Source organism: Balaenoptera acutorostrata, chromosome 3 (genome assembly GCF_949987535.1).
Source record: "Balaenoptera acutorostrata chromosome 3, mBalAcu1.1, whole genome shotgun sequence".
In the NCBI taxonomy this organism is placed as follows: Eukaryota; Metazoa; Chordata; class Mammalia; order Artiodactyla; family Balaenopteridae; genus Balaenoptera; species Balaenoptera acutorostrata.
Window position 1 is genome coordinate 62,545,917 of NC_080066.1, and position 15,147 is coordinate 62,561,063.

Consider the following 15,147-nt stretch of genomic DNA (forward strand, 5'->3'; position numbering starts at 1 on the left):
TTCTTTCTGAAGTCTCAGCCATCAATTGGAAGAAGAGAGAAAAATTGTTACTAAAGGCCTCCCCCACCCGTAGGTTCTCCAAATCCTTTAGATTTTTTTTCCCTAGAAAGACTTTCCAGGGTTCTTCTGGTTGTGTGGTTCACCCCCTTATTGACCAGCTGGAATGGGTAGCAGTTGGCAAGCTGCCTTTGGGTTCTTCCTTATAGGGAGTGACCAATTATGCACCCTCCCCCCGCCACTCCCCCCAGCCCCGTCTCCTTCTGGGAAGCTGGATGACTTTGCACTTGCTGATGGTGAGGAGCTTCCTGTTTATTCTCCAGATTTCTGTTTTTTTTCTACGTTTCTATTCTGTGTTATATTCTTCTGCCCCTCAACCTCTTGACATGAATTTTCTCCTGTGACAATTTAGAAATGTTTACTTCCTTATTTTCTTGTTGAATTATTTCCTCCATTGTCTCTGGGAGTTCTTCATCCTCTTTGATAACCTTTGTCTGGAGAGTGGTATTTAAGCCTGAGAATAGAGATGCCAGCTTATGTTTAGTAAACATGCTGTTGGCAAAAAACCTCCAGCAGGAAAGCGAGTGCAGCACAATTTCTGCAGTGCCTTGGAGCATCCCCTGTTTAGTGCTAAAGCTCCTAAAAGCAACTTTAATCCTTTACCCCTTTGTAGAGCTCCCTAACTCATTATCTTTGGCCTTGATAGGAAGACTATAGACTATCAACAAACTCACCATTTGGTGGCATAGTTTAAAGTACCCCCCCACCCCCGCCACGTGGCTTGTGGGATCTTAGTTCCCCGACCAGGGATTGAACCTGGGCCCCAGCAGTGAAAGCACTGAGTCCTAACCACTGGACCGCCAGGGAATTCCCTAAAGTACTTTTTTTTTTTTTTTTTTTTTTATATTTATTTATTTATTTATTTATTTATTTTTGGCTGTGCTGGGTCTTCGGTTCGTGCGAGGGCTTTCTCTAGTTGCGGCAAGTGGGGGCCACTCTTCATCGCGGTGCGGGGACCGCTCTTCATCGCGGTGCGCGGCCCTTTCACTATCGCGGCCCCTCCCGTTGCGGGGCACAGGCTCCAGACGCGCAGGCTCAGCAGCTGTGGCTCACGGGCCCAGCTGCTCCGTGGCATGTGGGATCTTCCCAGACCAGGGCTCGAACCCGTGTCTCCTGCATTAGCAGGCAGATTCTCAACCACTGCGCCACCAGGGAAGCCCTAAAGTACTTTTTAAAGCATTATGTTCAGATATCCTTATTATATATATATTTTAGTTAAAGACTATATAAAATTGATACATTTTATTTTGGGGGTAGATAATATAGTCACATGATTTAAACTTAAAAAGGTACAGAGGAGAATTTGGTAAATATTCTCCTTCTTGCCATGTCTCTCAGCCACCTAGTTCTCTGAGACAACCAACGTTACCAGTTTCTTGTATATCCTTCCAGAGTAATTTTGTGCATAGACAAAGACACGACTTGGTATATATGTCATAATATATATGTCAGATAACATATCTGCTGATGAGATGAATGATGTGTATCCTGTATTTCTCAAGGCCACTTAGTGAGTGGAAAGACTGTGGAATTTGAAAAGTTTTGAATTCAAACCTCAAAACCTCAGCTATGCCATTTATTAGTTGAGTGACCTTGGGCAGTTTGCTTAGGCGCTGTATGCTTTGATTTCTTTATGTGGTTAATAATACTCAGTGTGCCAAGGCTGTTGAGTATGACGTATGTACAGTTCCTTCTCTGGTGCATGTTAAAATGCTTCACAAATGGTTGCTACCTTTGCTGTTTCTTGCTGGACCACACTCTTTGGCCTGTGTGAACTGGGAGGGGCAAAGTCTTGTTCTAAAAAATGAATGGATTGAATTGCCTTTACTGTAATATGTGATCAATGCTCTCTACTTATGAAGGGAACCATGAGCCAAGGGAGATAGAAATAGCACTTTGAAAAGAATAGAACATTTTTTGTTCCTCAGGTATTGGAGAACAGCTATTCCTGGTCTGGGGCCTTCACACTTGGCTGGTGGAGTGCTGATAAACCCTAGGACTTCACTTCCCCTGGTAGGAAGTTATTAACACTGAGGAGCTTTTCATGTTTAATAGCTCAATTAGCTCCAGCCCTTCAGTATTGCTTGAAGCTTTGGACTCTTATGGGAAGCTTCACTTGGTCAGCCCTATTTTTGGTTTCCTGCTATTCAGTTCCCATTGTGATGTTAATCCTTTAATAGCAGTTAGCTTTCATTCTTGTTGGTTCTTGCACAATGCTTGATGTGTAATAGATGGAAGAGTCTCGAATTTCAGAACCAGTCCCATGTGGCTTCATCAGGAGGATGGTGTTAAGCCTTCCTTCATGGTTATCTGGATTCAGCATTCTTTTAAAAATTATTATTTATTCTTTTTTATTTTTGGCTGCATTGGGTTTTCCTTGCTGTGCGCGGGCTATTCTCTGGTTGCGGCCGGCGAAGGCAACTCTTCCTTGAGGTGCGCGGGCTTCTCGTTGCGGCGGCTTCTCTTGTTGTGGAGCACGGGCTCTAGGCCCGCGGGCTTCAGTAGTTGTGGCACGTGGGCTCAGTAGTTGTGGTTCGTAGGCTCTAGAGCGCAGGCTCAGTAGTTGTGGTGCATGGGCCCAGTTGTTCCACAGTATGTGGGATCTTCCCGGACTAGGGATTGAACCCGTGTCCCCTGCATTGGCAGGCAGATTCTTAACCACTGCGCCACCAGGGAAGGTCCCTAGTTTGCTCATTTTTAAACAAAATCATAATGGGTATTGAATTTTATTCAGTGCATTTTCAGCATCTGTTGAGAAGGTTATATACGTTTTCTCCTTTAATATCTGGTAATATAGAAAATTGTGTTGGTAGATGTCTGTAGGTTAAACTGTCTTTTCATTCCTGGGATAAGCCCTCTTTGGTTATGATGTATTTGTCCTCTGTTATACTGCTCTTTCTACAACATCAGAATTACCTGGAGCATGAAGGTTTAATAGAATATGGCATAAAAACCATCTGAGCCTGTAGGTATTTTTTGTATGTCTGTGTGTAGGGGATATTTGACAGCTCTTGTTTTTTCATTCACATTTCTTTGATGCTCAGTGGTCACTAGTACTTCTAAAAGTGAATCTTAAAAGTTTCTTGGTTTTTCCTCCTCTGCCCTCTAAATGTTAATGTTCTTTAGAGTTCTGTTGTTCATTATTCATTCATACATATTTATTAGATATTATTAGAGATATTTATTTATGCCAGGCACAGTGCTAGGAACTTCCCTCCCTGCTGCTAGATTTTTTCCTTCTGGTCTGGCTTCCCTACTGCTGGCAGAGTCATTTTTAGCTGGGAGAGGAGGACTAAATGTATTTCATACCTTCTCTTAAAAATCTCTGTTAAGGGACTTGCATGGTGGCGCAGTGGTTAAGAATCTGCCTGCCAGTGCAGGGGACATGAGTTTGAGCCCTGGTCTGGGAAGATCCCACATGCTGCGGAGCAACTAAGCCCGTGTGCCACAACTACTGAGCCCACGTGCCGCAACTACTGAAGCCTACGCGCCTAGAGCCTGTGCTCCGCAACAAAGGGATACCACCGCAATGAGAAGACCCTGTACCGCAACAAAGAGTTGCCCCTGCTCGTTGCAACTAGAGAAAGCCCACGTGCAGAAACGAAGACCCAACACAGCCAGAAAAAAAAAAAATCTCTGTTGAGTCCTTCATGTGTATAGGATCATGGGCCTTTCCTGTGTGGCTCAGCCTCCGTGTCAGCTCATCTCCCGTCATTCTCTGTCATATACACTGGACACACTGGCTACACTGTATCCCCCAGTAAGCCCTGTTCTTTCATGACTCTGCCTTTACACATTTTGTTTTCTCTAACGAGAATTCTTGTCTCCTCCTGGCAAATTTCTATTCATCCTTCAAGGAACTCTTTTAAAAAGATTTGTTGTTGGCCAGAACATGCTGAGCGGAGTGTGCGACCGGCTCGCCTCAGCGCTGTGGGGGACACGTGCACAGCCGTCCGCGGTCGCCCAGAGGTGTCTGCACGTGTTGGTGTCGCGGCCGTCCACAGACAAGAGCGAGAGGACGAGGAAACCTCCCTGCGCCTTCGACCCAGCGCTGCTGGAGTTTCTGGTGTGCCCGCTCTCCAAGAAGCTGCTCAGATACGAAGCATCGACAAATGAATTGATTAACGAAGAGTTAGGAATAGCCTATCCAATTATTGATGGGATTCCTAATATGATACCACAGGCAGCTAGGATGACACATCAAAATAAGAAGCAAGAAGAAATGGAGCAGCATTAGATCATACTTAAAAATAACAACACACACAACTAAATTTTCTAAATACCATCCACCTTTTAAAAAGTCAGAGTGACGGGTAATAAGTGGAGGAAAAGAATGTTTCTGTCTCTTCCTACGTTGATTGTCCTTATTCCATTGGTCTCTTTAGCAGGACTGTTATACTCGTCCTCTGTGGAAGAAAACTTCCCACAGGGCTGCACTAGCACAACCAGCCTGTGCTTTTACAGTCTGCTCTTGCCAATTACCATACCCGTTTCTGTGTTCTTCCACCTTTGGACTTGGATGGGTATTAAACTCTTCAGGCATAATTAATACAACCAGGGCCAAGATGGTATATCCTAATGATATGCTGAGTGTCTGTCTCTGAAAGTTCAAGTACATGGAAATACTGGAAACCCACTTAATTTGCAAGAAAGATGCTTTGCCTAGCTTCTGTCAGAGGTTTAGGACTATAGGAGGCTTAAGCTGCGGAGGCTTCTTTATTGTACTTTGGTCTGCCCTTGTTTTTTGAAGGTTCTCATTCATACCTGGGGTATCAGAAGAAACATTTAAACAAAGTGTCTTGTTGGAAGTTAATAGCCCCAGCCATCATCTGATGGCTTTATTTCTTATCCCATTCATAATTAAAAGTTACTAATTTGAAATTTTATATGTTTATTTTACATTCAAAGTCTGGTAAAGTCACATGTTAAGGATGACTGAAGTAATTCCAGAGGAGCTCTGTTGGAGTAGTTGTAGAGAAATGCATTTGAACTCATGTGGTATAAAACTGTAATAAAATGGAAATTTCATGTATTTGCCCAAAAAAAGGAAAGATTTGTTTTTAATTCTCTTAGAGAGTTTGAATCCCATAGTACTCTGTTCATAGATCTGTCTTAGAACTTATCAAATTATATGATGCTGATCCATTTATACATGTCTCCATGTTTAAATGACTGTAACCTGCTCAGAATGGGTCTTTATCTCTCTAAATTATGTCTCCTCAACAGCTACTGTACTGCTTAGTGTAGAGTAGGTCCTCAGCAAATACTTGTGAACGCTTGACTGACTGCGTGAGTGGATGCCTGAAAGAGCTCTGCTGTGCTCTTGCCTTGAAGGGGGATACGACTGCTACTAGTCACGGAAGGTTGCCAGAGAGGAAACAAGTCTCTGAACTAAAACAATGTATACTTGAATGGTCCCTCTTTCTTCTTGCCTTCCCCCAACATGTGTCTGTGTGTGTGTGTGTGTGTGTGTGTGTGTGTGTGGTGGTTGTGGGGACATAAACTTAGAAAAGTATATATTAGTATTTTTCTGTTGAGTTTAACTTTTAAGTTATTATTATTTTTTTTTTTTTAGATTTTATTTATTTATTTATTTATTTATTTATTTATTTATTTATGGCTGTGTTGGGTCTTCATTTCTGTGCGAGGGCTTCCTCCAGCTGCGGCAAGCGGGGGCCACTCTTCATCGCGGTGCGCGGGCCCCTCACCGTCGTGGCCCCTCCCGTCGCAGAGCACAGGCTCCATACGCGCAGGCTCAGTAATTGTGGCTCACAGGCCTAGCTGCTCCGTGGCATGTGGGATCTTCCCAGACCAGGGCTCGAACCCGTGTCCCCTGCATTGGCAGGCAGACTCCCAAACACTGCGCCACCAGGGAAGCCCTAAGTTATTATTTTTAAAAAAATATATTTATTTATTTATTTTTGGCCACGTTGGGTCTTCGTTGCTGTGCGCGGGCTTTCTGTAGTTGCAGCGAGCGGGGGCTACTCTTCATTGCAGTGCGTGGGCTTCTCATTGCAGTGGCTTCTCTTGTTGCGGAGCACGAGCTCTAGGCGCGCAGGCTTCAGTAGTTGTGGCTCATGGGCTCTAGAGCGCAGGCTCAGTAGTTGTGGCGCGTGGGCTTAGTTGCTCTGCGGCATGTGGGATCTTCCCAGACCAGGGCTCGAACCTGTGTCCCCTGCGTTGGCAGGCGGTTTCTTAACCGCTGCGCCACAAGGGAAGTCCTCTTTTAAATGATTAAAACATGAAAACAGCTGTAGGATGATGAGATTTTGGTTGACCTTTTCCTTTTTTTTTTTAAAATTGAACAAACATTTTAAAATATAGTAATAAGTCAATAAAGGAACTGAACCAGATTCAGGATTGAAATAACGCAGTCTTTTTTTAATATTTATTTATTTATTTGGCTGCGTCGGGTCTTAGTTGCAGCATGTGGGATCTTCATTGCGGCATGCAGGATTTTTCGTTGTGGCGCATGGGCTTCTCTCTAGTTGTGGCGCATGGGCTTCTCCCTAGTTGTGGCGCATGGGCTTCTCCCTAGTTGTGGCGCGTGGGCTCAGTACTTGCAGTGCGTGGGCTTAGTTGCCCCAAGGCATGTGGGATCTTAGTTCCCCGACCAGGAATCGAACCCACATCCCCTGCATGGGAAGGCGATTCTTAACCACTGGACCACCAGGGAAGTCCCGAAATAATGCAGTCTTCCATGAAGATATCAAAGCCATATTTTTCACCTCAACCTCCAACATTTCACGTAGGTTAAGGATGTCCCTCAAGCATCTCTTAAGCCCTCTGTCCTCCAGCTTCTAACTCATGGTGTTCAGCATGGGGCCCTGTGCAGGACCACCAATGCTTATACACAGTGGACCACCTTAGACTCTCAGGAGGCCTGACCCGGCCTGCAGAGACTGACGGCAGCCCACCCTCAGCTGTTCAGTCGTAGGGGCACCCGCTGGCTGACCTCTTCCTTTTTCTTTTGCAGATTTTCTTACATTATTTCATAACATGATAAAATCAGAAGTAAAACTTTTTCCTTCCAAGATGCAGTAAAACCCTATTTAAGAAAGCACTGGGGACTTCCCTGGTGGCGCAGTGGTTAAGAATCCACCTGCCAATGCAGGGGACATGAGTTCGAGCCCTGGTCCGGGAAGATCCCACATGCCGCGGAGCAACTAAGTCCGTGTGCCATGACTACTGAGCCTGCGCTCTAGAGCCTGCAAGCCACAACTACTGAGCCCAAGTGCTGCAGCCACTGAAGCCTGTGTGCCTAGAGCCCGTGCTCTGCAACAAGAGAAGCCACCGCAATGAGAAGCCTGTGCACCTCAACGAAGAGTAGCCCCCGCTCGCTGCAACTAGAGGAAGCCCACGCACAGCAACGAAGACCCAACGTGGCCAAAAATAAATAAATAAATAAATTAAAAAAAAAAAGAGCACTGGCTTTTACAAGTAAGGCTTTACATATGTTGGGTTCTATTATAAATGAAACATTAATTCATTTAAACCTCAACGTTCCTATGAGCAGGGTACTCTTATCACTTTTAACAGATAAGGAAACAGCACAGAGCTAGTAAGTTGTAGAGCTGGGATCGAGCAGAGTGGTTACTTCAGCAGTTAGAAGTGCTGAATTTAACATTGCTCCATCTCTAGCTTCATTTAAAGCTTGGGTGCCCAAACAGCACCACTGCTATAGTGATTTGAATTAGTTAGCAGAGTTACTAAGGTTTAAGGGTGGCAATCTTGGGGGAGAATACTTTGCTAGGGACTCAGTACTTCAAAACTGATTTGTCAAATTTACTCCCAAACCTTCCCCTCCCCTTTTTTCTGACTACAAAAGTAACGCATGTTTATTGTATGGAAAAACTGGGGAAATACAGGAAAACACCAAGATTTCAGAGTGTCCATCTTAACACTTAGTGGTGGTAATAACTACTGCAAACATTTTCATACTTTTATATATTCAGACTTTAAGAAATGAAAATGAGGGCTTCCCTGGCGGCGCAGTGGTTGGGAATCTGCCTGCCAATGCAGGGACCACGGGTTCGAGCCCTGGTCTGGGAAGATCCCACATGCCGTGGAGCAACTGGGCCCGTGAGCCACAACTACTGAGCCTGCGCGTCTGGAGCCTGTGCTCCGCAACAAGAGAGAGGCCACCATAGTGAGAGGCCCGCGCACCGCGATGAAGAGTGGCCCCTGCTTGCCACAACTAGAGAAAGCCCTCGCACAGAAACGAAGACCCAACACAGCCAAAAATAAAATAAAGTAATTAATTAATTAATTAAAAAAAAAGAAATGAAAATGAGATTCTGTTGTTACCTATTCGTTAATGATCTGTGTTAATGTGTTAATGTTTAATGAGCATTTTTCCATCTTAATGTTACATTCTGTGTACTACCATTGTTTCACCAATTTATTTTTTGAGGTATTTGTACTGTTTTGTTATTGTTAATTATCCTTATTGATGAAAACGTTCACAGATCCAGGTTTTTTTCCTGGGAGTGAAATTGCGGGGTCAAAGAATATGCTGTTTTTTATAGTCTTTTAGTGATTGCTTGAGTGCCTTTGCTGAACCCTCACCAACACTAAGTAGTAGCACTGAGCGGGGTGGGTGGGGGTGAAAAACCTTGGCTGGTTTTGGTTACATTTCCATGATTACTAATGAGGTTGAATATTTTCTGTAACTTTATTGGCCAGTTGAGTTTCTTTGAAGAATTGCTTATCCATCCTTTACTTGTTATTAATTATTCATTCAAGTATTTCTACATTTTTGCTGAGTGCCAAGCACTGTTGTAAACCTCAGATATAAGGCAATAAAAAAATAATAAAAGAAAAAAAAAAGAAAGCAAGCACTGGCTCTTTTATTTATTTATTTTTAAAGATTTGTTTATTATTTATTTTAGGCTACGTCAGGTCTTAGTTGTGGCACGCGGGATCTTCTATGAGGCACCCGCGTGCCTTTTTTCGTTGCGGTGCTTGGGCTCTTTGTTGTGGTGTGTAGGCTTCTCTCTAGTTGTGGCCTGTGGGTTTTCTTTTCTCTAGTTGTGGCACGTGAGCCAGTAGTTTGCAGCACGTGGGCTCTAGTTGAGGCGCGCGAGCTCAGTAGTTGTGGTATGTGGGCTTTAGTTGTCCCCCTGGTGTGTGGGATCTTAGTTCCCTAACCAGGGATCGAACCCATGTCCCCTGCATTGGAAGGCGGATTCTTTACCACTGGACCACCAGGAAAGTCCCAGCACTGGCTCTTTTTAAAATTAATTAATTAATTTAAAAAATCTATTTATTTATTTATTTATTTATTTTTGGCTGTGTTGGGTCTTCATTGCTGTGCGCCGGCTCTCTCTAGTTGTGGGGAGTGGGGGCTACTCTTCATTGCGGTGCGTGGGCTTCTCATTGCTGTGGCTTCTCTTGTTGCGGAGCATAGACTCTAGGCACACAGGCTTCAGTGGTTGCAGCACTTGGGCTCAGTAGTTGTGGCTCACGGGCTCTAGAGCGCAGGCTCAGTAGTCGTGGCACACGGGCTTAGTTGCTCCGAGGCATGTGGGATCTTCCCAGACCAGGGCTTGAACCCCTGTGCCCTGCATTGGCAGGTGGATTCTTAACCACTGTGCCTCCAGGGAAGCCCAGCACTGGCTCTTTTAAAATCACATTTTAAGAAAAGGCAAAATTTTCCTGATAAAATGAAATTATTTGAGATTAACCAGTAAATATTAATTCAAAGAGACTAGTTTTATTTCTATGTTTGGCACAATAACAGAGGGCCAAAGGAAAAGGTGTAGTTTTTTTTTTTAATTAATTAATTAATTTTGGGGCTGCATTAGGTCTTCATTGCTGTGCGCGGGCTTTCTCTAGTTGTGGAGAGCGGGGGCTACTCTTCGTTGCAGTGCGTGGGCTTCTCATTTCTCATTGCGGTGGCTTCTCTTGTTGCAGAGCATGGGCTCTAGGCACGCGGGCTTCAGTAGTTGCGGCACACGGGCTCAGTAGTTGTGGCTCGCGGGCTCTAGAGCGCAGGCTCAGTAGTTGTGGCGCACGGGCTTAGTTGCTCCACGGCATGTGAGATTCTCCCGGACCAGAGATCGAACCTGTGTCCCCTGCATTGGCAGGCGGATTCTTAACCACTGCAACCACCAGGGAAGTCCCAAGAGCGTAGTTTTTAGGTTGAAAATTCAGCAAACTTCACCTTGCTGCATTATAGCAAGCTAGTGTATTTTAGCTCAGATTCTGTTTCCTGGCGGATTGATGTGGACTAAAGGGATTACTAGACATACCAAGAAAATTCACAATGAAGGTAAGGTGGGAAAACAGGCATAAGAGGAACTTAATTTACTAATGCATCTGTCACTGAAATTAATGGGGAAATGGCATATTTGCTGAAATACGGAGGTAACCTCACATTTGGTAAAAGGCAGACACTGAGTCTTATACTGAATCACTTTCCTTATTTAGATATTCAGTGCAGGGTGACTGATTGCATTTTTTGCATGGTGTTTGTCCTGCACAAAATTGTTCCTGTATTATGATGAGAAATACTCTCAAGTCAGTTTGATGCTGTTAAAAAGGATTAGTGCTCAGGATGGCAGTGTTAATCTCCAGAGCTGTCAGTGTAGGGACAAAAGCATTTAGAGATGGGAGCAGGGGTATAAATACTTCTGGACCTGGCTTTTCCTATGTTGCCACAGAGCCCTGAATGAGGATAAGTTGCTCCTTTAGAGACTTTTGTATTACAGTTGAACACATATTGGAGGTTTCTAATTTAAATTTATGCTTTTGGATAAAATGGATTAGAGAGATTGAATTGCTACAGGCTAAAGAGAAACAACAAAGGTCACTTGATTTTGAGGAACTCTCTGTTGAAAGAAGTTTTAGTGTGGAATGACTGGAGTTAAGAAAAAAAGAGAATGGGCTTCCCTGGTGGCGCAGTGGTTAAGAATCCACCTGCCAATGCAGGGGACATGGGTTCGAGCTCTGGCCCAGGAAGATCCCACATGCTGTGGAGCGACGGAGCCTGTGCGCCACAACTACTGAGCCTGCGCTCTAGAGCCCGCGAGCCACAACTACTGAAGCCCGTGCGCCTAGAGCCCGTGCTCTGCAACAAGAGAAGCCACTGCAATGAGAAGCCCGCGCACCTCAACAAAGAGTAGCCCCCGTGCGCCGCAGCTAGAGAAGGCCCGCGAACAGCAACGAAGACCCAACACAGCCAAAAATAAATAAATAAAATAAATTAAAAAAAAAAAAAGAAGAAAGGATGAACATCCATTCAGAGACTGCCTACCAAGTGCCAGGTAGTGTGGTGAATGCTTCCTATCTGTTGTCTTGTTCAAGCCTTATCTTTTCATGAAGAAACAGAGGCTCAGAGAGGTTAAGTGACTTGCCCAGATCATACAGGAGTGAGTGAGAGGATGGGTTCTTTCTGACTCCCAAACCCACTAGACTACTAGACTTGTTTCTTGGTGGTTAGATGGCTGACATTCCAGGACTTTATTTCAAGAGGAGGTTTCACTCTTTCCCACGTTGTCTTGGAATACAGGATTTTAGGTACCAACTGTGGAACCAAGGGTGCCAGCCCATTCTTCTGGAACTTTTGGGTTGCTAGCCCCTTGCCTAGAGCTCATCTGAAAATTATAGCTGCTCTTGGGAGCTTAATATAACATGAAGACTATATTGTTGGTTTTATTCTCTTCTATACCATATAACAGCACCAGTAGATAGTGTCCAGGGTGTAATCAATTAACTGACAGATTTCTCAGCCATTTTATAGTGGTTCTCTGGTTTCGTAGTCAAGAAACTTGTTTTTATCAATTTAAACATGATTGTGGGAGAAGTATGTAATTACAGTAAGCTTTGACTATGCTGTAACAAATCTTACCCATACCTAACAAGCTGGTTGAGGAGGGTTGTAAGTGATAATGTTGGTTTTTCTGTACATCAGTTCAGACCTTTTCCCAAAGGAAGACCAAAGCTGTTTGTACTGTGACCACTCCTTTGCTGCCAGGTGTGAACAACTTGTGATTACTCATAAGCTTAGATAGCTTCAAATCATTCACCTTGATCTGAAGTATTTTGTAAGCTGTGACTTAACCTTTTGGCCCATTCTTTCTTTCACCAGGAAATACACTGAATATTAATTTCAGGAATTTCAGTGATCCCTTCTGAAGAGTGTATCACTCATTAAAATATCTGGGGCTTGTTTTTCTGGTAACAAACAGAACCACAAATTGGTCTGTACTTCGTGGCTGTGCCAAACCCTTGTGTAGACGGAGGGAGGGACCTGATGAACTGTTTAGAGAGGGGCTGTGGAAGATGAGACCATCTTTCTAGCTTGTCTAAGAGGTTCATCTCTTTGACCAGAGGAATGGGCATGCAGGAGAGAGAGAATGAGGCTGAACATAGCAGGCAGTGTATGAGTGTATTTGTATCTGTAAATATCACATCACTGTTTATAGTACACTGGACTCTCTTCATGCAAGGCCTAGTCCTGCCAAATCTGGAGGAATTGTTCCCATGCTTAAAGCCAAGAACAACATCCTGACCAGCGGGGGACAGAGGTCAGCTCAAGGCAGCAGCTCTTGGGAGCTACAGGACATTAAGAACCTTGAAGGAACTGAGTTTAATAAGAAGGAAGCCAGTATGTACCTGGAAGGAAGTGTGTGAAACCTGTGTCTCTTATTGGGGTGTGGCTTATTTATGAGAAATGAAAAATCATCTTAATAGTTGGATTTCATATCACCTCCTGGTCATTTAACTATATTTCCCCCTCCCACCTGCATATTGTTTTGTCTGTTGATTGTTTTTATTAGAAAAAGGGGAAAAAGATATTCTGTTACTCTGGTGTTTTATTCTACAGGCAGCTTCAGAGATGCCCAGGAGAGAGCTGGCTTGAGAAGATGATATGTTAATTAAACAAATAGCCTTTACAAAATCTCCTGGGACCTTCCGGACTTGCTGCAGTTTTGTTTCTGGGATCTTTCTGTGCCGGCTTCTTTTCCCTTCCGTCTTCCCTCATTCTGATGCTGGCCACTCACCCCACAGAGGCAACTCCAACTGTTTTCTGGTGGAGCATTCTAAGTTTGTCCTGTTGTCTTCTCTGGGACTCATTTCTCTGGTCTGACTTTAACTGGTTCTTGGCCAAAGTGATCGTCTGAAAGCTTTTCTTCATAGCCTTTATTTCTTGGCTCTCTTTATGCACTTTGCCTGATTAGTTTTGCTGGTTCTCTCCTTTTCCAGTTGATGTGAGGTATATTGCCTCAGTTGGAGGGTTCTAAAGCTCAGGTGCAGCCCCAGGCCTCTTAGATTTTACCCTGGTTTGTAAAGTGCCTTTATCCTTTCCTAGAAATTGGGGGAATGAATCAGGTGCCCTGTTATGGGGTATTGCTGACTCTCCTGGGACTCTAGTTTGTTAGTTATTTAAACACGTATGTAGCAATTTGGATTGTATTTGCAGGGTAGGACTTGTTGCCAAGACTCTGAAGTAGGTCATTCCTGTTACCCTTTCTCCCCTGTTTTTTTTTTTTTTTTTTTTTGGCCACACCATGTGGCATGTGGAACTTCCCTGACCAGGGATCAAACCCGTGCCCCCTGCAGTGGAAGCGTGGAGTCTTAACCAGTGGCCCACCAGGGAAGTCCTCTCCCCTGTTTTTGAATTGAAAACTTAGAGACCGGGACTTCCCTGGTGGTTCAGTGGGTAAGACTCCCCGCTCCCAATGCAGGGGGCCTGGGTTCAATCCCTGGTCGGGGAACTAGATCCCGCATGCATGCCGCAACTAAGAGTTCGCATACCACAACTAAGAGTTCGCACGCTGCAACTAAGAAGCCCGCATGCCACAACTAAAAGAAGATCCCACATACCGCAACAAAAAAAGATCCCACATACTGCAACTAAGACCCGGCGCAGCCAAAATAAATAAATAAACAAATATTTTTTAAAAGTAAAGAAAAATTAGAGACCACGGTCACATAGTAGGTTGGTCTTACACCTCTTGAAACAAACCTCATTTTTTTTTTTTAATTTATTAATTTATTTTTGACTGCATTGGGTCTTTGTTTCTTCGCCCCTCGGAGGGAGGGGGTTGGGGGGACTACTTTACATTGCGGTTGTGCGGGTTTCTCACTGCGGTGGCCTCTCCTGCTGCGGAGAACGGGCTCCAGGCGCGCGAACCTCAGCAGTTGTGGCTCCCGGGCTCTAGAGCGCAGGGTCAGCAGCTGTGGCGCGCAGGCCCAGCTGCTCCGCCGCATGTGGGATCCTCCCCGACCAGGGCCCGAACCCATGTGCCCTGCACTGGCAGGCGGATTCTTAACCACTGTGCCACCAGGGAAGCCCAAACCTCATTTTTGTATTCCTTATATGTAGCACAGATATTAACAAATAGTTAAATACACAATAGTTTATTTTTTTTAAAAAAATATTTATTTATTTATTTATTTTGGCTGCGCCAGATCTTCATTGCATCAGGCGGGATCTTCATTGCGGCATTGGGAATGCAGAGTCTTACTGACTGGACCACCAGGGAAAACCCCACAATAGTTTAATAAATACATCTTAACTGTGGGGTTGGTTGGTTGATCAATTAAATTTCAGAATTCTCATCAAGTTGATCACATTTTGGACCAATATGTGAGAAACGTTTCTGATTGGAAGGGAACAAATAGCCATGCAGAAAACGTTTAACAATTTAGAAAATGCATGCAAAAAAATCCTGATGTAAATCCTATTCTAAAATGAAGAAACAGAAGGGTGGTTTGGCTAGAGCGGAGACTGGTTAAAATGTAAGGAGAAATAGGGTGAGAGAGGATAAAAGAGCATGGATTAATCAAGAGATAGGAATAATTATGGAAATAGGCATTTTGTCAGCTTGGGATTAAACAGTGAAAATGAAAATTCCCACTCCGCCCCCAGTAGTAGGTTCTCTACCCCCACACCCCTCTCCCAAACCACTATCCAGAGACGCTGTTAATGACCCTCTGGGCACTAGTGTCCAGTTTTGGGGGCTGCCACATGAAGCACAAAGAGGTCCTGTGGGGTCAGTCAGTGCAAAGAGCAGTTGGCCTTTACATTTGTTAAATTCTTCTAATCATTTTGCTGCTCTCAACAGTATTGCTAATTCCAAA

At 44.2% G+C, this 15,147-nt stretch overlaps 3 protein-coding genes across 3 annotated transcripts in view; all 3 read left to right on the forward strand.

The window, feature by feature from the left end:
- The window catches only part of PTPN9 (protein tyrosine phosphatase non-receptor type 9), an 82,137-nt gene that overhangs the window by 20,614 nt on the left and 46,376 nt on the right, over positions 1–15,147 (forward strand). The gene's annotated exons all lie outside the window — the stretch shown is intronic.
- Positions 3,950–4,294, forward strand: LOC102998798 (protein preY, mitochondrial-like). Its single transcript, XM_007197669.2, has one exon. The coding sequence runs from the start codon at positions 3,950–3,952 to the stop codon at positions 4,292–4,294; it is 345 nt and encodes a 114-aa protein (XP_007197731.2).
- LOC102998526 (phosphatidylinositol N-acetylglucosaminyltransferase subunit Y-like) lies at positions 4,391–4,606 on the forward strand. Its single transcript, XM_057542636.1, has one exon. The coding sequence runs from the start codon at positions 4,391–4,393 to the stop codon at positions 4,604–4,606; it is 216 nt and encodes a 71-aa protein (XP_057398619.1).

What these genes read in the sequence shown, in the direction of transcription:
- LOC102998798 (XM_007197669.2), top strand. Translation starts at nt 3,950, where the DNA reads ATGCTGAGCGGAGTGTGCGACCGGCTCGCCTCAGCGCTGTGGGGGACA.
- LOC102998526 (XM_057542636.1), top strand. Translation starts at nt 4,391, where the DNA reads ATGTTTCTGTCTCTTCCTACGTTGATTGTCCTTATTCCATTGGTCTCT.